Source organism: Ixodes scapularis, unplaced genomic scaffold (genome assembly GCF_016920785.2).
Source record: "Ixodes scapularis isolate PalLabHiFi unplaced genomic scaffold, ASM1692078v2 PGA_scaffold10__122_contigs__length_95168666, whole genome shotgun sequence".
NCBI classification, from domain to species: domain Eukaryota; kingdom Metazoa; phylum Arthropoda; class Arachnida; order Ixodida; family Ixodidae; genus Ixodes; species Ixodes scapularis.
The window spans coordinates 47,253,609-47,279,708 of record NW_024609836.1 but is presented as its reverse complement, the minus strand read 5'-3'; the positions used below and the strand labels follow the sequence as shown (position 1 = coordinate 47,279,708).

General features: G+C 44.1%; 1 protein-coding gene across 4 annotated transcripts in view; it reads right to left on the bottom strand.

Annotated features, from left to right (window-relative positions):
* Nucleotides 1–4,879: 4,879 nt before the first annotated feature.
* LOC115329505 (tectonin beta-propeller repeat-containing protein 2) overlaps nt 4,880–26,100 on the bottom strand; it is a 33,483-nt gene continuing 12,262 nt past the window's right edge. For 2 of the 4 annotated variants that reach the window (XM_029991107.3, XM_040502395.1), the window contains exons 9-18: nt 24,263–25,142; nt 20,165–20,377; nt 19,158–19,299; nt 18,374–18,575; nt 17,128–17,217; nt 15,821–16,063; nt 12,881–13,056; nt 11,391–11,459; nt 7,292–7,559; nt 4,880–6,556 (exon numbers count right to left, since the gene is read on the bottom strand). In XM_029991107.3, the coding sequence (XP_029846967.2) occupies nt 6,396–6,556; nt 7,292–7,559; nt 11,391–11,459; nt 12,881–13,056; nt 15,821–16,063; nt 17,128–17,217; nt 18,374–18,575; nt 19,158–19,299; nt 20,165–20,377; nt 24,263–25,142 (2,444 nt within the window). In that variant the 3' untranslated portion in view covers nt 4,880–6,395. The remainder of the gene's footprint in view (nt 6,557–7,291; nt 7,560–11,390; nt 11,460–12,880; nt 13,057–15,820; nt 16,064–17,127; nt 17,218–18,373; nt 18,576–19,157; nt 19,300–20,164; nt 20,378–24,262; nt 25,143–26,100) is intronic. The other 2 variants (XM_040502396.1, XM_040502397.2) reach the window with 1 other exon arrangement.

Sequence of the window (26,100 nt, the reverse complement as noted above, 5' to 3'; positions counted from 1 at the left end):
GTCGACGGCCGATCTAGATCGGTGGCCAGCACGCCGTTTCTTAGTGTCAGGTGAGCCACTGGGCACCTCTCAGTTGGTCCGACTTGCTGACTCAGGCGGTAGCAGGCGATACACCTATAGTAGACTGTGCTGGGATATTTTGGGTGTGCTGACTTATAAGAAAATTTTAGCACAGCGTTCTCCCATCGTTTACTTCGATACTGGATCACAGGTCGACTTGAGCGCTTATGTGACGTCACAAACGACGGGACCCCGAAGCCAGGCTCCATGTCGACACGAAAGCAGTCGATGAATGCTGATCTGATGTCGTCGCTGTACCTTTCGTTGAATCTGCAGATAATAATAAGAATATATCACATTAAAATTTTTACTGAACCATTCGAGAGCTAATTATTCGCGTAGAACTCAAGCAACATTTCACTAATCAGCAAGACATAATTAATACCCTACTTCTGTTTGACCAGCGCACAGGCAACTGATAATCTCCGGGTGTAGACACTGGTTGGTAAAACAATTGTCTTGGTTATTAAAAAAAATAAACAAATTTTCCACTCACCAGATCCTAGAAGAACGTGTCGAATCGAGAAGCTGTTGCAACTTGTTTCTTCGGGTAGCGAGACTCGAGACCTCGTTCTGACCAGTTTAAGTCTTGAATAATGCAGACGTGCGCAAAAATAAGGCAAACCATGCGCAAACCAGGTCGAATCTTGTCGTACCGAGATGCGCCTTTTGTGTTAAACGCGGTCACCGGCCAATCGGACCCAGTGTCCCCGACAGTGGGGCGAAATCCTTGGAACAAAATTGTGCTTCCACTGACCTTAGCCGACAAAAGAATTCAGCGCCTTCTCTTAAACAGGGTATTTTGTGTTAAACGGGGTCACCGGACGATCAGACCCAGTGTCCCCCCGACAGTGGGGCGAAATCCTTGAACAAAATTGTATCTCCACTGACCTTGACCCACAAAAGAGAAAACAAAAGAATTTAGCGCCTTTATTGTTAAACCGAGGGTTGTGGGTAGTCAATCAACCAAGCTTGAGCACTTTGACGTGGACATTTTGACCCCTTTTGGATATTCGTCTCTATGGACATTTTGACTCGATGGACATTTTGACCGGATTGGACATTTCGTCTCGATGGACATTTCAACTCGATGGACATTTTGACCCGATTGGACATTTCGTCTTGATGGACATTTCGACTCGATGGACATTTTGACCCGATTGGACATTTCGTCTCGATGGACATTTTGACACGGGTGTCACGTGGCCTATTGGATATTTTGACTCGATGGACATTTCGTCTCGTTGGACATTTTGACTAGAAGCCAGGAAAATGCCACCACAGTTATCTTTCAAATCTCGGGTTATTGACAAAAGGGGTCTAACCACTTATCTCGTCGAGGTTCAGGACGACATATCATTGTACTTTCGGGTCACCACAAAAGCCTCTGTATTGGTTTCCAGTTTGGGCCATACTATTTGTGTTTTAAGAGGAAGGAGAGGTTGTGTTCTTTGTAACAGTTTAAACCAGTGGTTCTCAACCAATGATGTTTCGCGGACCCCTTGAAGATAGGCTGAGACGATGGAGGACCCCTTCGAGTGAGGGGAATAGAAAGGTATAGGTTATTCACAATAATGATTTAATAAATGAATATAACTAACAGCTAGTGTGAAGTAGACTTATCTCATTGACATACACACGAGAGAACTCACCCGAAAATTGGAACGTTTCTTCTCAATGTGAAAAAAAAGACAATTTATATTGCCGGATTCGACTGATGAGACAGGGCTTCGCGGACCCCCATTTGAGAACCACTGGTTTAAGCTATGGACTATAGAGATTGCATAACATTGGAAGAGGGGCAGTTGAAACTTCCCTATTCCATCCTTTACCACTTCACCTCGCGCGGCCGCGGGGTAGCCTGGAATAGGATGGGATAAATACGAGCCTCCCAGCGACATCCAGATTATTTTTAAGGTATTGACGTTTATTGAAGCCACAGATGTGTGCAACTTTTGCTGTGGGACAAATTAGTATTGCCACTTAATACTGCTTCTGAAAAATATATTATTTATATACGTGCGCTTTATTTTTCTTTATCTAGCACAGGTTTACACCCGGATATTATTTATTCATTTTTCATAGGAAACACTGCGAATTTAAGCTCCGAATATCAGATATCGGAGATTTTGGAATCAAACAAAAGTTAGCTCCTATAAACTTCGAATTTTCGGGAAAAAAAAAAAATAAACTCCGAAAAACACCCTCCAAATTTGGCGAAAAATGAACTCCGAAAACACGGAATCCTACTTATAGGGCATGTTCAAATAAAAACCTCAGGGAGCATAAATACCCTGTCAGTGTCCTTCACTGATCTCTATGGTGTTTTTTTAAACTTCCTGCGACCGCTTGGTGGTTAGATGGATGCTAACGGGTGTACCCTTTGTATCGGGCGGTAACTTGCAACACCTAGTCTTAAAAAAAAAGTACAACTTTTTTTTTTTACTTTTTTACAAGCTAATTTACTTCTCCTCTGCAATTTTTTAACTATCACCAGGTGGTGGGGGATATTACCCAGGATAACCTTTGGAGGATCGAGCAAAAAACAAACTAAAAACCTCCTCCCGCCTTTTCCCCGCAGCGATGGAGTAGCCAATTTTCCTCTGGTCAAACCTAGTCGGCGTCGCCCCAGCACCGCGGGCCCACTGGGAGACAGGGTCGAGACTTTGGGCCGGAGCCACGCGGGAGGGAGTCCCGATTTTCCTTTGTCCCGCTCATTCCCAGATGTATTAGTCGTACGACATTCAGTTCTCCCTAGATGATTTCCATCACCCTTCAAACATCCTCTTCGTTATTAAAATGCACTTGCCATACATCTTTCCATTCTCGCCTACAAACTCCAGCGCTCTGGCTAATTAAGGGGGGGGGGGGGGGGGGGGCGAGCAACCCTTGCGACTGACGGCGCAGCAATGTAGCCGGTGGTAAGTCGTCACAAAAGGCTTAAAAACCGATATTGCCTCAGTCGGTCGTACTCTCCGGTCGTAAGCAGTGATTTCCCTACACACCCCCTAAGGGGGAGGGTGTGTACAGTCCCCTTAATTTGCAACAACTCCCTTATCCTCACTGCCCCCCCCCCCCCCCCCCCCCCTAATTTCAATTCCTGGGGAAAAGCCTCGTCGTAAGCAATCGCAAATGTGTGAACCAGCATTTACGCTTGCCACCACGCTATTTATTATCTAAAAATTAAAAATATATATTAAAAAAAAAAAGGCAAATGGAGGTGATGCCACAACCAACATTCAAATTTTCCCGCGCTCTTCAGCACTTTTTTTTTTTCTTTTTGTGTTATGTTTTTTTCACTTTGCTGGTGTGAGCTCATCTAGCATCCATTTCACACCATCAAACTTCTTGTCCCCTGTGGGGAATAGAGTTCCTGTATATCGAGCCAGAGTTGCGCGTTCAGCCATCTTGAAATCACAAGTTATGCGGGAAAGCCACTCCTCGCGCGTACAGGAGCCGTGCCCGTCGACTGCGGCCGGTCACGTGACTGAATTCGGAGAATAGCGGCGCCGCGCGCGCCGCCACCCATGGCAAAAGCGGGGGACCATACGGCGAGGTACAGCTGCCTGCCGGGGCGCGTGCAACGTCGCCGAAGCGACTTTCCTGCACGGCGCAGTATTCTTTGCTCCTCACGTGATCGGATCTCGGCGAATGGCGGCGCGGCGGCACGTGAAAAACAGACGCGCAACTCTGGAGCGCAAGTTTGTCTGCTTCCTTTGCAGGGGTTGTGGCGACGTCAGAACGACGCCGAATTCTGATTGGCTCTCGTTGAAGGATAATGGGTAGACCTCAAGGCAGCTTGGTTTAAGGTCTACCCACTATATTTCCAATCGGAGCCAATCAGAGCTTGGCATTCTGACGTCACCACAATCCCTGCAAAAGAAGCACACGAAACAATCTGTACTTGCCCCTATTACAACATTTGACGTCACATTTTCAGTGATGCCAGTAGAGCCTCTCCGACCAACTTTAAAAATTGAGTAACTTCTAGAGAAATAAATAATTAGTGTGACTTGTAATTTGGGTTACTAGTTCGTATGTGCCTATCAATTTGTTAAAGCAATTTTAAGGCAAATTAACAACTCAAAAGTCTGACGTGCCCCAACTTACATTATACATGTTAAAAGAAGACTGTTACAAACACCGAGAGATTGTGGTGGCTCTCGATGTTGACGCATCACATACAAAGTCAGTGGGGTCCAAACAGGACTGATTTCTGAACTGTATGGGGGTGGGGCGACCGCCCCCCCACCTCCAGACAGTTCAGAAACTTAATGGAAACAATACGGGGAAGAGGGCACAGAATCAACGTCGCCCCCCCCCCCCAAGACAACAACCGTCGCCCCCCACCCCCTATCTCTTGAATAGTTCTGATGCCTCTGTACAAAGTGACAGCGACACCCCCTTCCCTGTCTGCTTGCTAACATGTTTTTGCACAACAATAGTGTATAAATTCACTGCCTATTCACCATTTCTGTTTACGCTCAACACGCAGACTATGAGTGTGCAAAGCCGTGCTTTTGTATCTGCTTATCAACAGGCTTGATGCTCAAAAGCATGCTCTCACAACAATGATATGTAATGAGCCTTACACGCAAACAAAATACACGCCCCATTCTTCTACATGCACAATTTCTCATAGGAACCACGTTTCAGTCACAATGCCCCCATTCTTGCCGAAGATCTGGCAAGATATTGTGCTCAAAAATTACTGAAAAATGTCAAGACAAGCCAAACACGTGGAGATTACATAAAATCTCATCCAAAAGCTGCACACAAAGGTTTGATACTGGTCAATGTAATTCTAGAAACCCCAGAATGAATGTAAAAATTTTTTATTTCACAGTACTTAATGAAAAGGAGAGATTAGCAGTGACCTATAGCCACAAACCTCACAAATATGCAGAGGAGTCATTACACTTGCAAAGGCTAGAGTATTCTTCCCAAATCATGTTCCAACTCGAAACCTTCCCAAGGAGCTAAAGTCTAGAGTACCGGGTGTTTTGGGAGAAATAGAACTGTGTTTTTCACACCGTAAAAAAATTAATATTAACTCTGCATCGCCAAACACCCAGTCTCCGCTCTAGTACTCACAGTTAGAACAATATGCCAAAGTTTCTAAATTTAATGTTATCTCATTCAAAACTTACAAGCAATTTTTGAAAATCTTCAATATGGAAATAGCGGCCAACGGAGCCCATGAATGCATGGAGATGAATGGCATCTGCTACCGGAAACAGCCCCCAATCCCTCGTTCAAATTTTCAAACAATGCTTGTAATTTTTTAGTCGGGTACGGTAAGTTCTAAAAATTTGGCATATATCCCAACTGCTAGCGTTACATTTAGACAGAGACTGAGCGTTCCACAATGCATAGTTCATTTTTGCAGCGAGAAAAACGTGGTTCTCTTTTCTCCCGAACACAAGGTGTTGTAATACTAGTATTACTGCACCCTACAACATCAGATGCTGAAGTCATATGGTTAGGAATAAAGATTATAAATATAATAAGGAAAATAATGCGGTTCAAAAGAACTGGACAGGATTCTGTGGAGTAGCACTGAAGCTCGCAACAGATCATGCTTCTTTGGAATAAATTGCTGAAATGGTACGTTTCATTACAACACTTGAGGGAGGACTATCACAGGATAGCAAAGGTACAAGAGGTATAGTATTGCTTTCAATCAACCAGTGTATGAACAACCTCAGATTCAAGTGATACATGGCAACATGGTAAAGGGTGGCTATCAAAAGCTTCTAGAAAAATAATATTGTCAACACACTGACGCATTCCATAAAGCAGTCGGCATTGTACTACCGGCTCAACGTTTTTCCAAAACTTCAGAGACAAAATCACAGTCCACTTTTTGCTCAAGCACGATAAAAAAAAAAAAAATGGTGTCACCTCAAGATGAAAATACCAAGAAAGGAGACCACCTTCAACCTATTCTATTGTTTCCCGTCTCATTTCGTCTGCCACTTTTTTTTTTTTTTCTTGTCTGTGATAAAATTATTGCTATGGATAGAAAAATCAAGTTGCAAAGCAGATTGCCCTAGCCATCAAGGCCTCAAGAATAAGATATTGATAAAGTGTGGTGTGCAAAGTTACCAGCTTACAAGGCAGCTTGCTGGTCCTGAGACGCAAGGTTTACTTTCTTATCTAGAAATACACAACACTTGGATTAAAAGGCAGCACATATGGGTGTCATGCGAGAGTCGACCAATCATGTACAAGTGTCGCACAAATGTACCAGTATCATGCAAGAGCCGGTCAATAGAATGAAAGCTCTCCTGCCCACGCACTCAAGATCCATGGGAAGTTTGGTCATGGTTGGGTCACACCACCTCCCAGCCGTCCGTGTCAGAGTCTGACTTTTCGGTGGAAGTGGAGAAGGCCAGCCTCTCCAACTGCTCCACACGGGAAGGCAGCGTGCACGTCAGGAGTTGCAGGGCACATCCGTCTAGGCTGGCGGCCCACAGCCTGTCGTCTATCGACGCTAAAGAAGGAAACGGGAGGTCAACAATTACGGGTGCAACGACACACGACTCCTGGTCAAGCCTGCCTTGCTGCCCGATACAATAAGATAGCAGTGTGCATGAGATGTGAAGCTATCTTTCACTGGCCAATAGTTCAATGCACTACAAAGATATCAGGCTCAAAAGGTGCTTCAGTAGTGCACAGTCATCCAATGGCTAAAGGAATGTACCTACAAGCCACTCGCCAGGTCTTTGACACAATCATTTGTTCAATAGCAGCGTTGGTAGTTCAGCACTAGCAAAAACTTCAGCAGTTGGTCTATACATAAAAAAAACAATCCCCTCCAATCTTATTGCTTTCTCTGCAATGCGTATGAGTAGGTGGGCAGAAATACACTCTTCTTAAGCAGGGACGCATTTGAATGCACTGGAGAGTGTGACTTTGTCCCGAGTACAGGCAGCACCCGACGTAGAGAACCACTCCATGTGGAACAGCCTTCAAGGGACTGTGACTTGTAATGATACCTGTGTGATGTCTGAGGGTTTTTAAAACAGCTATTGATCTTTTGATTTGTTTCCTTAAAAGGTCGGGAGAAAGAAGGGGAATGAAAGAGGAAAAGAAATTTAAAGTTCTGAAATGCAAGCTTTACAAAAAAACAAAAACAATGAATCTAATGGAAACAAAAACTGAATCCTGTTTTGCGCTACTCAGCCAAAGAGAACAAATATTTTCAGAGTCCGTTTAGGGAGCTCACCTGCAAGCGTTGACACGTGGCCCGGGATCCGCTTCCAGTAGTCGCCGACGAAGTTGGTGTTAGAAATGTTGAAGCGGCGGAAGATCTCACCCGTCGGAGTCACTGCCCAGACTGCCTTCTCACTGAGGCAGAGCTGGCGCGCCTGCACCCCCGGCACCTCCACCCAGCTGGTGCCAATGTGCAGCTCGGGGTAGATGCCCTCCCGCACATACACCCGCTTCTTGCTGTCTATGGCCCACACCATGAAGTTCTGGGGCCCGACGTACACCTGGAAGGTGAGCCGATCACGGTCAGGTGCCCATCACGGTGCGGCACGCCAGAATGAGAAAGCCTAGCTACGGTGGGCTAGAAGGGGAAGTGTGACGATCGCGAGGGCGACAGCAGTCCCACGATTCGCAGGGCAAAGCATACCACATTTTCCGGTCTATAAGTCGCCCTTTTTTGTACGATCGGCAAATTTGCTGCAATTGCGAACTGATGCTGGCATGCTCCAGACCGTCTTCGGACTGCTGGAAGAGCAGGACCATCGGTGGGTACCCTGCCATTCCTTCTTTATTTTAAATGTCGATACATCCTACATTGTGCACAGAGGTCCATACTTCTACAAGAAAAAAAAAATTCATATAAGTCACACCACCTGTACGAGACGCACCCACAGAAATTGGGGAAGACACCCGTGAATTATACACCCAAAAATATGGTAGCCTGTATGTGGGAAGCAACATCACCTCGCACTCTAGGGCTAGGGGGGAAGGAGTTGCAGTCAAAAATTTGGCAGATTGAGCACTTTATAGCAATACATAGCAGTATTGTTCAGCCGTAGCTAAGAATACGACCTCTGATTTTTTCTCTTGTCATATTTATTGCCTGCTCCACTTCATTCAGAACCCAGTTTCCAAAGAATTAACTGGTCTTTGCCATTGTGGTGCTGCTAGGAGCTTACAGATAGTACAATGGTGATAGTGCCATGATGTGCACGACTCCTCTCAGCAGCTGGGAAAGGCAAGCAATCGTCACATCTCCCCTTTAGGACCACCATAGTTTGATTCTTCACCAATGAGTTAGTAGTCTTCCCTTGAGCCTAATGAGCTGTATGTAAGGTTAGACAAACATTATTTATTTACATTATTTATACTCCCCCCCCAGCAAAGGCTGGTCTTTGCTAGGACACTACAAGAAGAGTAAAACACACGCGCCACTTCCTCATCCCCTTGATCTGGTTGCTGCCTAGCTGTGGTTGCTCGAAGTGTCTTGAAACTGACACAGTTCTAAATGTACCTGTGCAGCCAGATCAGCTTTATCCAAATGGCACACTCATTCTGCCATATTTCAAGTTAGTGCAAACATTGCAGTAATAACACCTGCTTGTTTGTGCCTTGAGCAACTACCTCAATGAAAGAGTTTATATACAGTACATGCATCAATAATGGGTGAAAATATTTTTCTGCAAGCAGCACAGAGTGTGGTCCACTTTGTACAAACAAGAAATTGCCGATTTTGTTAGTTAACTCATAACTGAAGCCTGCCATCAAAGCCAGTGTGGTACAATAGGCTCAGACTAAGAATAAACTTAGAAGTAGAAATGTTTGGTGTTCATTAACAGCCCGTTTGAATGAAATGCAATGATGCACAGATGTGTTTGCATTACCATGCAGTGTACAACAAAGATTCCCATAAGGTTTTCTAAGAAGCTTGGTAAAGAGGTAGAAATTTTAGAAAAATTAGAAACACAGAATGCAATAACATCGGGTGTACCGCAAGGTTCAGTTTTAGGCCCACTTCGTTTTCTAATTTTTATAAATGATATAGGAACAGAATCTCATCTCACATCAGGCTGTATGCGGACGATTGTGTTTTGTATACAAAAATACACGGCAGGGATAGGCAGTATTTCAAATACTTTGTGTATTTTACATTTGTATTTAATTACAAATTGGGTAATGTATTTGACGTGTGTATTTAAATACTAAAACGTGGGCATTTCAAATACAATTGTACTTAAATACAATTTTGTGGGTGAAAATACATCCCTCAAATTTATTGTCACTGTCGAGAGCAGGAAAAAAACTATGTTCTGGACCGAATGCAGTGTCTCCCAATCAAGCACAAGCGTTTAGTGACTTTGTGATTACGGCGCTAGTCCAGGGCAAGAATAGTGACGAAATCGACATTCACAGGCAGACTGGCTAAATAAGTGCCTGTGACAACTTGTGATGCTTTTCAGCCTGATTCCCCTCCATATTTTTGCCTGGAACATTCTAAATGTGCGGGTCGTCCAGATTTTTGTAACTGGTGCGAGTTGCAACAATAAAAAATCCTCTAGCTAGTGCTGCGCGTCTTGGTCGTCTCGGTTCTTTGTTGGTCTATACCAAAATGTAATTGACAAAAAAGCTGCTTGAAGCTCTGTAGTTTTTTCACCTATTACGTCCAAGCTGATTACATTTTTTTTGTGATTATATTTCTCCTACGTTACTAGAGCCTCGCACACTAACTCCCGAGTGTGCGATGCAAAATTAAAATGGGATACCCAGAAACCCATTGCAGGTGCCCTGAAGTCGCTGACGCAAATTTTGAGGAATGTATTTGGAAAAGTATTTGGAGGAGACCAAATACATTTGGTTGTATTTGTATCTTGTATTTAAATGCTTTTTTGGAAATGTAATTAGATTTGTAATTAAATACATTTTTGACAAAGTATCTTGTATTTGTATTTCGATACATATTTGCACGTATTTTGCCCATCCCTGATACACGGAGATGCAGATGTTGAGGTTCTACAGAGTGATCTAGATAGCATTTCAAGGTGGTGCAACAGAAGTAAGATGTTTCTTAATACATCCATATGTATCCATGTTAGATTTACAAGAAAACGTAAAGTAATTCCTTCAGTTTTTCTTTTAGGTAGCCAACCTTTGAATCTTGCCACTGAGGCGAACTATCTTGGAGTGCAGTTGTCCAATGATTTGAGATGGAATAATCACGTCACGGGTGTATGTTCTAAAGCTAGCGGCATGTTACATTTCCTCCGTCGCAACTTTTGGCGAATTTCTGCAGACCTGAAAGAGACTTTATTTCTCTTACATTCGACTGATTTTAGAATATGTATGTGTGTATTGGGGGTGCGAGACCAGCATATGCAAATATGTATAAATCAAGTAGAAAGGAATCAAAACCAAGCGGCAAGATTTGTTTCAGATAATTATAATTTCCGGGAAAGTGCCTCAGAACTAAGGCACCACTGGGATGGAAATCTTTGCAGTTTAGGAGGAAATGTCCACGTTTAAAGTTTTTACACAATCTTTATTATGGGAACGCAGGTTTAGATAAGCCAAAATATTGTATAACGCTTCCCTACATTCCTTGTAGGGTAGATAATTCTAAAAAAATTCCAGAATTCTGTGCGAGGACTGATGCCCTAAAGTATTTGTTTTTTCCCCAAACGATCCACGAATGGAATATGCTCCCGGATACTTTAGTAGAACTCCCTTCTGTTTGTTCCTTTTTTGACACTATCATGTTGATGTAAAGTGCCTATCATCCTTTGTTGTGTTAATTCTTTGTTGTTAGCATGGTACTGTGGCTGTTGTATTGTTTTATATGGCAGCTTCTGTACTGCACCGTTTCTTATTGTTCTATTCTGCACTGTTCTGCACTGTTTCTTATGTACTATCCACCCCCAATGTAATGCCCACTGGGCAAAGTAGGCAATAAATAAATAAAGATAATAACATAACCATAACTTCCCATAACATAACCACTTCAAAAACATAAACGCTTCGAAATACCAGGCACAAAAACATTTCCACACTGGTTTTACTCCTAAGGCCCCAGAATTTAACCGGTTGGTCCTTCTCCACGTAGTCGAGAAATATTCCCTTCTCAACAATATGTTTAGTTCAATGGGCTTTTTGACATGCACATAATGACACATTAATTGCCATTCACACTGTACTCTATTTAAAATTCTGTCGCTTCTACTCAATTTTGATCACATGGGACAGCAAATTTGGTCCACTGAGCATCTTCGGAAGTACTGAGCATGCACAGACTGAAAAAAGGGCACTAGCAAGCTTGCATGCTCAAAGGAGTCCCAACCTACCTTCGTGAGGTGGGGTCTCAGAAACCTTGAAATCTCAAATGGCAACGAAAAGGCTTTGTCTGATGCAGACTTGATGGCAAAAGCAAAAAGAAAATGAAAACAAAAGAAGAGGAGATGGGAAAGGGGTAAACAAAAAGGCGTGAAATGCTGCACCAACAAACAAAAGCAAGCACCAAATCAAAGCAAAAATACCGCAAAGGAATGCGCCACATGGCAAAATAAAGCTAGCCTTGCTTACCCCAACCGCATGTAGTATAAAGAACTCAAAACTCACTTGATAGCAAAACTAGATAGCCGAAGCTTCCTTATGCAAAAGACTGTCCCGTCAAGTAAGCATAAAATTGCAAGAGCCATCTCATTATGCTAGAAGATCAGTCACAACAGAGCAGACATGCCAGATAAAAGGGTCCTTTCTAATACTGAAGTAACAGAAGACCATGAGTTTTCAAAATGCGTTGCTAGAAACCCAGGGATTTGGCACTACTCAGCAGTTCAAATTCTCTTAGTATCTTACTCCTAAAATAAAGCGCTCTTGCAGGATGGGCAGAGGGTCTACTTAGATCTACGAGCTGAGTAATGCCAACATTGGAGTATTTTAATAACAGCAATTAGGAAGTCGAGTAATGTGTTGTTAATTGTTTTGTTGCAAGGAATACAAGTGGGAAGATGGGAACTTTGACTTTCTTTTCATGAGACTGAGAATTCTTCAAGAAATAAATATTTCAGAGCCCCTGAATCACATAGCGCATTATGCGGTATGTTCTGGAGCATGTTCCAAGCAGCAGAAGCATCCGTTTTGTTTCCGAATCTCAGCATTCTGAAGTTTGCCACCGTTGTTAACAATGTTCACCTTGCACGCAAAAGGCCATAAACAGGGGCATGCCAATATCCATATTTTATAATGTGAATTAAATATGAATAAGGTTAAAAATATTTTCAAAAGGCCAAAACATATATTTAAAAAAAATATAAGATCAATATTCAAAAAAAAAAATTCATTTGCATTTGAGTTTAGGAATATTTGCACACTCCTACCGTTAAACCATTACTAAACCGACACTACACAGGCCCCCGCCACAAAACTATTTTCAGATTAGGTATTGAACAAATATAAAATATATTTTATTCATATTTAAAGTTATGAATATTTGAACGCTCCTAGTACTTAAATCAATATTAAACCCACACTACTATACAGACACTCTGCTACAAAAACACTTTTAGATCAAATAACAATAGAATATTAAATTACTCTATATTCATATTCGAAGTTAAAAATATCTGCGCACTTCTAGTACTAAACAAATATTTAGAACCAACACTCTGTATATCCCCGCTAAAAGATCAAGCCCTATTACGCACGATCAGTGCGGCATACGCCACAAAATTGCCGGAGCAGTAAGCTCCCAAAGCAATGGTGTCGGCTCGACGAAACAACGAAGCAGAAACAAGCGAGCGCGGCAGAGGAGGCGTCACGCGAAGTGGCTCACCGCGGAGACGAAGGGCGAGTCCTCCTGGTAGCCCGACTCGACGGGCACCCAGGCGGGGGGCAGGGTCCTTTCTGCGGGGGGTCGCAGGGACCCCAACCTCATGTACACGACACCCTTGGAGTCGCACGCCCACACCGTGTCATAGCTGCAGCTCAGGTGCACCAGCTGGGTCCCGCCTGGGCAGCAAGAGAGGCAGCGGCTAAGCACCACCACCGCTAGAGCACCAATGGAAACCGACCGCGTCCCAGACCCACATGTTTGGTATCCTTTAAAAATGTTGAACTTGAAAAGAAAAAAATTACTACTATTTTTGTGCAGAAAGCTAGACTAGGCCGTCAGGACATCACGTAATTCATTGCAAACTTAATTCGTTGCAGGCTTGCGAAACCAGCTGGCACTGGTTTCGCAAGCCTGCAACGAAAGAAAAAAACACGAGTCCCGAGTGGGCGTTCGGTCGTAACGTGTGTCCTCACCGATTGAACATGGTTCCGAGCGCCGAATGCTGAACTAACACTGGTGTCAAATCTCTGCCCTGCGCTTGCTTTCGCTAGCTGGGCGAAAGAAAGCCCAGCACTGCGACATTGGCGAGCTCCATTCAAACAGCAGCATTTGGCCATGTTACGTTGGCTGTGTTACAAATCTTACTCGAGTAAATCTGACTAATTCCCAAGCAGTGGCATAAATCCGTCCAAATTCTGGGGGAGGGGGGGGGGGGGACTGCAGCTTGTCATAGCAGCCATTATGAATTTTTTTTAAATTTCGAGTGAAATATGAAGTAATATACCATGAAGCAATATACTTCACCATGAAGTAATATACTCGTGAGATCTATTTTCGCAACAACATTCGAGACTCCAAGACATTAAAAGCTCGGCAGCTCACCTGCATCTTCTCCATTACTTCTATCATGAAAAAGTTACGAAGACAACTGGCTGTGCTAGGCTATTATCTAGACAAGAGGATAGGCAAGTCCCTCCTTGCTTTTCTTGTGTGGGTCACATCATGTAATAACACATATGGAGCAATGATGAACGCGAGTAGACTTCTGCATGCCAAGGTAGAAAGACAGAGTATAAGTTTAGAACACGGCCCAGCGACACGACCTAGAAAGCCTGCCAAGCCTGGGAAAAGCAATCACCTGAGACTCAACTTCACCTGCTAGTCTGCTTGTGTGCTAGTTCTGGGAGGGCTGTCTTTCAGACACAAAGCACGAGGATGTTTACGCCGTCGGGGCATAAAATGCGCATCAAGTTCCTTCGCGTAACATCATCACGAAGCAACGCTCAATACATTTTGTGTTATCATTGCCTTTAACCCGATAGTGCGGGAAAGGAGAAAATTGTTTTGCATCAGAGTAACATATTTATTTGGAAATACAAAGTTCAATCAAAACCAGAGGATCAGCGTGAAAAAACACGTCATCAGAAACTCTAGAAGTCACTTGGGTTTCACTCCAGTGATGATGCATCGAAGTTTTCTATTAACATGCTTTCAGTCTGACTCAGTCCTGTAGAGGGGCAATTCAGCCAGAGCGGTACAACTGCTGACCTGGGGTTCAGACAGCAGTAGTGCTTACACGACCGCACGCCAATACGATGCTTGGGCCCCGTATTGTGCGCTCTTTGCAATTGTCAAGTTCGGTCTGTTGGTAATAAGGAGCACGATAAGACGTCAGCAGTGCCATTTGGCAGCATAGCTAAACGGTGTAGGAGGGAACAGACATACAGCAAGACATACAGACATACAGCCACCTTTCAAATACAGTGCAATCCATTTACAACCATAATGAGAAAATCCAAAATTTCAAACTTATAATTGATTGTCGTTTTATCTGGAGTAGAAACTGATCGTCTCTAGTCTAGAAACTCTAGAAACTGATTGTCTCTAGTCTAGAAACTCTAGAAACTGGTCGTTATAAGCGGTACATTGTTACAGTAGAACCTGGATATATCGAATTCAAAGGGGATCGTAAAATAGTTCGATATATCGATAATTTGATATACAAAAAGATGTTATATTAAGCTCCAGTTGAAATTTCCGCGCGTCTCTGCTAATACCGAAGGCCGCGACAAACGTGACCTTACCAAATAGAGCCACTAAGAGTCGCTAAACATAGTAGAGCTTAGTTGGTGAAGATCACAAACACCGCCGCGTTTTTTGCTTCTCTTATTTTGGGGCTAAGGAGCACTCCATGCCTTCCCTCGCGCGCGTGCCTTTCCCTTTACTTTTGCCATCCTCCACTTTTTTTTTTTCTTTTTTTGCAACTGCTTTTTGTTGAGTATTTCCGTAGGCGTATGCTGGCTTGGCGGTCTGCCAGCCCCGCAACGCGAGCTATGTGCTCCGCGGGCGCAATCTGACCGCGGAAGAAGCGAAGGACCGCTTCGTTCGCTATATCGTGTCCCCGCAATGGGAGTCCATTAAAGTTCCATACAAAAAGACAACGCTCCTATACAATTACATGGAATTTTCAAGGGTATGTTTGGACTGTTCTATATAAGCAACAATTCGAAATACCCGGGTGTGATATAACCGGGCTCGACTGTATATGTATTATTGTTATAAGTGGATTGCACTGTAATAGCTACCATATTTTCTGACACATAAATCAGACTTTTTCCCCCGATCTCCATTGTGTCTCATATACAGTGGTGCGACTTATATGCATGTTTTTCTTTATATGTGTGGACCTTAACTGTGTATAATGCAGGCAGTACTGACATTTACAGGAAAGGAGGAAAGCCAGAACAAACCAGCCTGCTGTTCCAACAGTAAGAAGACAGTCTGACTGCAGCTACAGCACCACACTGACCATACCGGGAAGTGCAACTTACACAGGGGTGCGACTTATACACCAACCTTTTAGCAAAAATGGCAGTATATAGGGGGATGCAACTTAGAGACCGGAAAATATGGTAAATGGTGAACGCGGAAGAGGCTCACCCAGCTGTGCGAGGTCCAGGATGGCCCAGCTGTTGCCCAGAGGGCAGTCCGGGTTCTGCCCCGTCCTCACCAGGATCTCGCCGGCTGACGTGAGGACCCAGAGGGACTCGGGGGAGGGGGCCACGCACGTTACTGTCACGTCTTCCCCTCCCTTTGTCTTGGGGAGGGCCACATGCCACCACTTGCGCAGGACGGGGGAGATGGCCGCCAGGCGGCCACCGCTCTGGCGGCCCCAAACCACGCCTGGGTGGGGGCAAAGCGCGGTTGGTTGGGAACGTCAAGGCACGCATTTGTGTTCGAGCACATCCGAATGCGTCCCAACTGCTCACGAGGAGAAATGGCATCATCGTTGTTCGTGGGGTCACCCTAGAACACGAGCGCTTCTCGTCTCCATATCATTTCCCAATTATTTTTATGAATCCTTCTTTACCCTGAGCTCTGAATAATTCCAGCAATTTTACGAGTGACAATTTCTCATAGATAGTGCATAGAATCGATCCCACAACTGCAAAAACTTCAGCCTAGTCATACGTAGATCGGAAGTGTTTCTGGGGCCGCCCGACAGATGGCGCCAGTGCACTACTATGATAGAAATAAAACAGAGCAAACGAACACAAGGACAAGTAGAAGAAGGGACACAGACACAGCGCTTCTTCTTCTACTTGTCCTTGTGTTCGTTTGCGCTGTTTTATTTCTATGTTTACAATGCATCACCGACTAGCCCACCTCCAAACATCACTGCACTACTATGATCTCTAGTATGCTGAGTGCAGGTTTGTCCGCCTCTTGCGGAGGGGTTGCGGCGATGTTGGAACGCCGACCTCTTATTGACTCCGATTGGAAGTGTGGCGGGTAGACCTCTATGCTAGCTACCTCGAGGTCAGCCCACAATCCTTCAATCGAAGCTTGGCGTTCCGACGTCACCACAACCTCCTGTACAAAAAGCCGACGAACTCACGCTTCGCATAATCTCTCGTCGTAAGCCATCACAAGCTGCCATAACGCAGTCGATCCCACCGAAACGCAAATGTGTGAGGGAGCCTTTATTATTGTTATCGAGAGGATTGGGATGGCAGGAAGCCCTTCAGTTGTCCGCCTCATGTGCAAGCTTCCTAACTTTGTTAACACTTCAACGTCTAGCGGGTTTCGAGCGTGCGCATGCAGCCAAAGCACGGCAAAAGTCAAAGGGCGCATATGCTGGAGGCCGGACATTCCAAAAAGGCGCCCTGCCGTCCTTGCCTCGTCGACGACCATAGCGCTACGCGTGCAATTCAGGCAGTGCAGATCACCGCCGACTGCGTTATTACCTTGGTCCTTGAAGACTCCCTGTGCTGCGAGCTCCAACCACTTTGAGCCTTGTGGAAGCCAGTTGACGTGAGCCTTTTCCCAGAAGTAACCTGCAGAGCGGCGACGAACAATTGAATTGAGAAACGGCGACAGTCACGGGCCTCGACAAAGGGGACGCTTGGCTCGCTCCTAAAATTTACGAGAAGTGTACAGGAACCAATCGTGACGAATGGCTCCCATATGCTCTACAGGAACGTAGGTAGATGAGCTAGCCTTCTACGGAAAAAAATATGAGGTATATACTGTAAATGACTTTATTTTCAAGGGCTCGGCATTTCGTGAATTTTGCTAAGTGCAACTTTTGTGAATATTTCGTGGGCGCAAAATTTGGCGATTGGCAGTGGTACGCTATAAAATCGTTACCACAAGGTGATATATTCACACAATAAATTTTTCGTGACATTTTGCACGTCGCAAAAACTTTCAAAAATGGGTTCTGGGGAAAATTAAGTTGTCTTCAGTATACTATAGTCTTATTTGGACTGGGGCCAGCTGAACTTAGAGGAGAGATGAAGCGTGAGAAACAGGGACAGAAAAAGACATAGACACTCCGCTGGAGTGTCTATGTCTTTTTCTGTCTTTTTCTGTCCCTGTTTCTCACGCTTCGTCTCTCCTCTAAGTTCAGCTGGCCCCAGTCCAAGTAACATGCACCAACTGGCTCAACTGAAACCCATTTACTATAGTCTTATGCACAAACACGTTAATATTGCTATTCTTTAATTCTTAGTTACTCCTGCATTGCTTTACTAAAAGACATATTTTGAAATTCTGCAAGCGAACGCAACAAAGGGCATCTGACACAGGTTTAATTTCAACCACCTGGGGACCTCTTAATGTGCAACCAAAATCTCGCTTACATGCCTTTAGCAAGGTGTGAACATAGGCAAGCCGGTGCATGACCAGAGAAATAAATATGTACAGCGTTAAAATTAACAAAAGGGAAAGTAGAAGACAGAGACAAACACAGTCGCCACTGTTCTTGTCTGTGCCTTCTAGTTGTCCTTGTGTTCATTTTTGAGCTGTTTTTATTTCTCTGAACGTGGCGCCTTCTCCGTAACAAGCCTCCGTCAGACTGCGGGCGTCTCGGCCAGGATTCAAATCTGCCAACCTGGAGATCCGTATGCCGGCGCATCCCCTCGAAGCCACCAAGGCAGCCTAACTGAACATTCATCTAAGCCTGTGAGCGATGAAGGTACCAGAAGTCACCTGTTATGTCCCGTCTGCAGGTGTAGATGAGTGTAGAGGTGCTCTCGCAGAACCAGACTCCGTGCTTGCCGGCTGCCAGCAGCCACTTGCCTCGGCCCAGTACCTTGTGAGAGATCTTGTCAGCGCTGAAGACGGAACTCAAGTTCTTGTGCATCTTGCTGAGAGGTGGCGAGAACTGGTAGACAAACTCGTTCAGGTCCATCTTTGGATAGACATGCGCCGAAGACAAAAAGATGGTTTCATTAAGGCTGAGGAAGTACAGACCTTGCATGCAAGAGCAATGAAGCTAAAGTTTAAATTCCACTGAGTTAACCAGCTTTCTGTTTTGGCAATGAGTGTAGTGTCTATCAACAGCCCTATTGATAACCCGAGTCTGACAGGTGTCTTGAAGCATTCTTGCTTTAAAGTGCAGGCATGCACATTTCATGAGGTGAAAAGCTGCAGTACTGTGCTTTAGATTAAGTCAGAGGTTAGAAGACACATATAAACAAATACATACAGACTGAAAGTGTAAGATCATAAATCATGATCTGATCTTGGTTAGACTAGCCAGTGATAACTCAGGCACAGAAAAAGTATGAATGAAATGATGTTGCACTTTCAGCACCAATTGATTGGACCCATAACCTATGCTCTGCCTTATGGTGAAACAAAGTATAGTCACAACTTTTTTTTTTTTAGTAGCGGCAACTGTAATCTTAGCCATTTATATTTGCACAATGTATCACGATCAGAAGAGCCTAACTTCAAGAACCGGTGTAGCCAACAAACGAAATTCCCCCACCTGCCACCAAGTGTTGTTGTAGCCCCGCGGAGAGCTATTTTTGAGGTTGGTCTTAAAGAAGACGTTGCCATCGCTGTCGATGAGCCACCCTGTGCAGTTGTAGCCCAGGGAGATGCAGGCGGGACTGGCCTTCGAAGGGAGACTGTAGAAGTGAGAACAAAAGTCCGTTTTCTTACAACTTATATTGGTGCAGTGTACATGTCTGAAATACTAAACAAAAGCTTGAATTCCCACCAACTTTCCACCGTAGACAGCGTCCTACAATATTGGATAAGCGAAGTTTGACGAATAGTTAACACTTAAAGCAACAAATTAAGTATTACAAATACTCTTAATATATTTTTAAGTATATCTGCATAGACTGACACAGAAAGCCTTGAAGTCCCCCACATTTAGTTAGTTTCTTTACTGCAATAAACTTCTATTTTTTTTTTTTTTTCACATACATAGAAGGGAAAATACCAAATGTAATGTGCACTAACGAAAGTGGCACAAAGCAGCTACTTTTCTTTTAAATTTGACTTTAGCATCCTTCAGCAAGGCAAATTCTATGAAAATCAAACATTTCTTTGCTTGCTTTCTCTGACTACTTAGCTCCCTTCCAAAACAAAAATATAGGCTGCAAGCAAGGACCAAGAAATTTTGAAGGTAATTCTAGACAAAATGAACTCGCACAAAAGAAGTACCCCACAAAAAAAAAAAGGTTTGCTCACAGAATTTTATGGCAAACAAAAAGAAAAATAAATAAAGCAAACAATGGCAGCAAAACAACAAACCAGAAAAACATTATTTGAACAGCTACCAGCCTTCCCCATAAGATATATCTGCAAGATATCTTATGACACATGTGCATGCAAGCTTTCATAGGCACAAACCAGCAGAAACACCTGCAAGATATCACTAGCAAAAACTCAGTCATATCAGCAGAAACCGGCGAAAAATTGCACAAGACATCACCGCCAGAAACTCGGATAAAATATCACCAGCAAAAACCAGCAGAAACTCACGTGACATCCACCCAGCTGATACCCCAGGGAGTCCTATCAGAGATTCCCTCGCGAGCCAACAGGTGGTCCTCGGCAGTCAGTACCCAGACGATGTCATCGTAGCAAGTCACTTGCTGTACTTTCACGAAGCAGGACACCATACGAAATGCCGGCGGCCTCCCATTTGTTGCGGTATTAGGGCACATGAAGACCTCCCCAGACGTGGAGACGTACCTTCAAAAGTAAAGAAATAACTTTTCATGAGGTGCATTGGAGTGAGCATTACTCTTTAGTCTGGCATGGAGTGCCATATCATTCCCAAATGAATGATGAGGATAATGGTCTGTAGTCACTGGCAGGGTGATAACGGCAGGGCAACTCTTTGGGATGCCTGGCCCCTGGCACATGCTCGCTGCCTTCCACCGTGCATTGGTTGTGCACATACGTTCTAAACTCACAAGACGACAAAGTGTTATCTGTTATCGAAGCTAGGAAGCTTGCACTGGAGGCGGAACCGAAAGACCTCCCTGTCGTTCTTATTGTCAGCAAGTATAGTATCATAACAGATCACTGCATGGCATGCTTGTACATTACTCTTCCCATGATCACTCTGTCACTTCCTCTGTCAGTGCAAAAAATTAGACACATTCAGAAATCTCTGTAACACGAAGTTAGAGCACAGCTCTTGAGGAGGAGGAGGGGAGGGTACGGAGGGGAGGGTATGCCCCTAATCTTCCTTTCCTGCTCCTCCTCCTCCTTCCATCCTCCTCCTTTCCTCTCCCCTGCTCCTCCTCCTTTCTTCCTCCTCCTCCTCCTTCTCCCCTTTTCCTCCGCATGTGACGTCAATTTCCCGCTAAATCTAGCGGAGAAATTGAATTTGTTCATAGGTGACGTGACACCAAGTCATGTTACGTCATTTTCCTCGCTAGATTTAGCGGGCAAACTGAATTGGTGTTGAGGTCACTGACGTCAATTCTCAAGCTAAATTTTGCAAGGAATTGAATTGCTGTTGAGGTCAGGTGACATCAACTTTCTTGCTAAATCTAGCAGAGAAACTGAATTTGTCTGTAGGTGACGTGACATCAAGATATGCGATGTCATTTTCCCCGCTAAATTTAGCGAAATACAAAATTGCTGTTGAGGTCACGTGACGTCAATTTTCCCGCTAAATTTAGCGGGGAATTGAATTGCTGTTGAGGTCACGTGACGTCATTTTCCCCGTTAAATATAGCGGGGAATTGAATTGTATTGAGGTCACGTGACATCAATTTTCCCGCTAAATTTAGCGCGGTTCCACCGGCGGCGATGCCGCTCTACCCTATTCGGGTGCCTAAGAGCTGCGTTTTTAAAGCTGCTCTTTGCATCACAAGGCTGGCATCATACTCTGAACCTAACAACTTTTACAATACACTTGTTAATACATATTTCAAAGCATTTAAAGGCCACAAATTTAACCAATTAGAGCAGTGCTTGTCAGCCACTCACGTTTCAGGGTGGGACCCTTTCTGGACTGATAAAATAGATGGGGGTCCCCATTTAGCAGAAGGGAGGGAAAGTATTGGACGATTACAATTTCAAAGGGGTAAATTGAGAAAACTAAATGTGTGCAAACCAAATCTGAAGCTCTGACACAGAGAATAATCAGCCCTACTAACCTGGCACACATGGATTGGTCTATTTAGCTTTGTGGAGCACAAGTCATATAAGCTTGAACCATGGACATTTTGTAAGGATCCAAATTGAATGGGTTTGATCTCAGCATATTTCAGATATATGAGTTCAAAAAAGAAAATATAAACTATGTTGCAAAGGAGCTGAGGCTATGAGCGACACTACATACATACTTTGAACAAGGAACCACCCAAGATTCATTCGTTCTCCTTTGCACAAGAACACAAACTTGAAAGCCTTGTCTTGTATATTATACAGGGTGTTTTTGGAAATGTGGCCCAAATTGATACCGCGAAAACTATGCATCGTACATAAAAAAGGTTGATGTCATGGTAGTCTGTGCCAAAGGGCCCTTTAATTAAGGAAAATTATTAGTGTTCAGCATAATTAGGTAATTAACTACTGTTTCGTAATTACATTTTTAATTAATAACATTAAAGGTATGGTTTCAATTAGAAACTTGATGTGAATCATCGAAAACTACTAAATATGCCCATATTACAATGATATAAGGCACACACAGCATTTTATGATATTCCAAAAAATTGCTCCATTTGGACCCATTTCTAGGTTTCGGTTTCTTACCGGAGTGCATCTACGCGCCAGCATTCTCGCCCCGTGGCCAAAACACGCAATGTGCGTGCGCCGCCATGCATCCCACATAGAGGGGAGTTTTACTCTGACACCAACAACAAAACGGCAAACCTCGTATGGTAGTCTGGATGCTTTCTTATCTAGACTCTTCTACGTATGATGCGTGGTGACACAAATACGTTGTGCATTTTGGCCCCGGGAAGCAGGATCGCTGACGCAGAGATGCACTCCGATAAGAAATCGAAACCTAGAAACGCATCCAAACTTGGCATTTTTTCGGAACACCCTAATATGCTGCACGTGCCTAGTGTCATTGTAATGTGGGTGGATTTAGTGATCATTTGCATGCAGTTTCTAATTAAAACTGTCCCCTTAAAAGTATTAATTAAAAATTTATTTACTGAAAAGTAATCAATTACCTTATTATACTGAACGCCAAAAATTTTACTTAATTATTGTGCCCTTTGAAAAATCTATGGCATCAATCTTTTTGTCTGTGCGATGCATAGTTTTTGCAGGAGCGATTTGACCCGCATTTCTAAAAACACCTCGTATGTGGTGCAGTTGTTTTGGACATAGTAGCATATATTCTTCAACGCAGCTTATAATGCCAACTGGAGTGAACACTTTCTACAGGGCCATTTCTATTCAAAGGTAGTGATTAATCAGAAATGCTAATGAGGAATGGAGGCCGAAACATCCTGCCACAAATGCTAACATTATCCTTAATTCTGTTATGGAGGGTTAAAGGGACACTGACAACAACCAAAAAAAAAATTTTATTTTTTTTGCCAGGCAATTTATTGTGGTGTTAGAGGACTACCCAATCAATATTTTGCCACAGTGTCAGGTATATTTTTAATAAAGTCAAGAAACGGAACTGCTCGAAACCGAGATTGAAACTGGGCTGGGGAGGAAGAAGAAATATAGAGGAGGAGAAAGTCACGTGGCTGTGCAACTTTTCTTTTTTTCAATCAACGTATTTGCAGTTTTTTAGAACCCACAAAAAATGGGTATCACATTGTCCGTCTATTTTTAGTATTGAGTGTGTGCCTTCAATGACCTACGACTTTAATTATTTTTGGTGGTTGTGTCTAAACCATAGAAAACTGCGTGTGACCACAAAGAAGAGTGTGAGCGCGACTCAAACCGGCCAGTTCTCGATCAATGGTTTTCAAGCTGAAAGAAAATGAATTTTGAGCCGCATATTGTGTTGTGGGTAGTTGGGCTCCCACATGCCATTTTCAAATAGAAACCTTGGCAAGCATAACTACCCTGTCAGTGTCCCTTTAAGTGCTTCATTCTTGGTACATATAGACACCACTCTCTATGTATTTGGGCAAGTTGTTTTTCTTACCCAGGGTTAAATTTGAGTCTAAGATGTCGAAATGGGAACAAAATGTATTTGTAGAAGTGTTTAAAGATGATCAAATACTCTCCTTGTATTTGCATTTTGTATTAAAATATTTTTCCTAAAAAGTGTACTAATTGTATTTATGATTAAATACATTTGAGTCTAAATATTTTGTATTTGTATTTCGATACACGCATGAAAGTATTTTGCCCATCCCTGGTTCATACCATATGCTGTGGTCTATCATGAAGTGAAACAGAGTGCAGGAACCCCCAAAAATCAAGGTGGGCATTCTAATGGCAATTCCAAAAAGGGTGCCACTTTTAGGTTTAAAAAAATTAACCAGAAAGCTAAGCTTCTTGCACCTTGTGAAAGCTCGAGCAAAGAAAGGTACTGCAACTGAAGCATGGGACATTAGGAACGAGGGTCACAGAGCATGTAGTCAACACAGCGAAAAGATGACCTCGAGACTACAAGAAAAAAGAAAAAACCCAGCTCACCAGGCGGTAGTCTCGGTAACGCCGACGCTGGCCACCCCTCCAACTACCTCGTCCCAGGCAAGCGAAAGCGGCTCGTCCTTCATGGGCGACCTCGCGGCGTACAGTCTCTCCTTATACAACGTCCACAATGTGCCGCCGGAAGGAGAGAGTGCCAGACGGTTTGTGGGGCGCGAGCCCTTCTTCCACGTGAACTCGCGCCCCCAGTGCCTCGAGTAGAATACATTGTCCCTGCTGTCCACGCAGCATAGGTAGCCGTCGCAGACGGCCAGGCACATGACCGAGCCGGGACCCTTCACCTGGGCCCAGTGGAGGTCGTAGTGAGGGAATCGCGGCTCGGCGATGCCATGGAAGCAGACGTCGGGTACGGGAGAGGGTGCAGGCTCTGCGAAGTTCGCATTGTCATCCTCTGGCTTCCTATAAATGTCTTCTATGGATGACTGTTCGAGGTCGTCGTCCTCCGGGGACTGGTCGGCGTCGCCCGAGAGGCTGGACGACGAACTCTGCACCTCCGGTTCGGTCGCAGCTTCGGCTGGCGGAGGCGTAGACGACGATGAACGAGACGAGTCTTCTTGCGGCGGGGACGGCGCTGTGTCCCCGAGGAGTTCGTTCCGCTTCAGCTGGCCGAACCTGCTTAGGATCTGCGAGAGCATCTCGTCCTCGGGCCCATCGTAAGGCGGGGGACGCTCCGAACTTTTGGGGCTCGGGTTGAGGGGGCTTGGGTTGAGGGGGCTTGGGTTGAGGGGGCTCGACCCCTGCGGAACAAGCCCGCCGGTGGCGTGATGGGACGAGAACACCTCGTCGTAGGTCGGGACGGGGGATGGACGCTGGTTCTTTGGTGACGGGGGACACTGCTTCGGGACAGTCAAGTTGTTTGAGGTACCTGGAGGAGGGAGAGGTGTCAAAAGACGAGAGTTTGCCCGTTGCTCTACTTGTGCTCCCGACAGTAACGTGGTGTTATGAATGGATTTCGCATTGTATGCAACATGCGTGCGATGCAACATGCACACCATGCATCTTGCCTGGAAGCTATGTGCAAGCTATGCGAGGAATACAGAACAAACTTAAAAGGTACCCCAACGCATTGGTAACATGACAAATAAAGTGAACAAATTCCTTATAAGCCTTGGTGCTCACCTAGTTTGAAATCACTCAAATTATGCTTTTTGCTCAGACTGCAAAATTGAAATGCTACAATCAAAAGAAAATGCTAAACTTCCAATTAAAATTATCTTTATATCACTGTACAAAAGATATTTTGTATAGATCAGTGCACTTTGCAAATTAAAGGGAAGCTGAAGAGGTTTTTCTATTCCAGGAAACACTTAAATCGTCTTCTATCTCGACACAGGCTGAATTGACTATGATGGTGTAAAATGCTGTTGTCTACTGTACTTTGGTATTTATTTTCAATAAAAACTTCAGTTGAGAGTAAACACTTGTCCTGTGTACAGCCTTTTAGTTTGTCTGCTTCTCGTGCACTGCGTCGAATCCACTATCATTTAGCCTCCAGGATCTCGAATATCAAAAGTATTTTTTCTAATTTGGTGCATGGAGGATGCAGAAAATCATTTTCATAATACTGCTGAAGGCCCTCCTTCCTGGAACATGAACATGACGTCACAAAATCAGTTTTCAAAATCTCTGCTCTCGCACATTTTCAGCATCTATCAAAGCTATGCACGCGCACTCTTGATATTTATAAAAAAGGGCAGAAACAGACATCACGACTAGTGCCAGTGCAGAGGAATATACCTACCAAGCTTGCGATTGAACGCGCTTGGCGGTCGAAAGATCCTCTTATGACATCACGACCGGTCAGACATTTTTCGTGTTTTCTT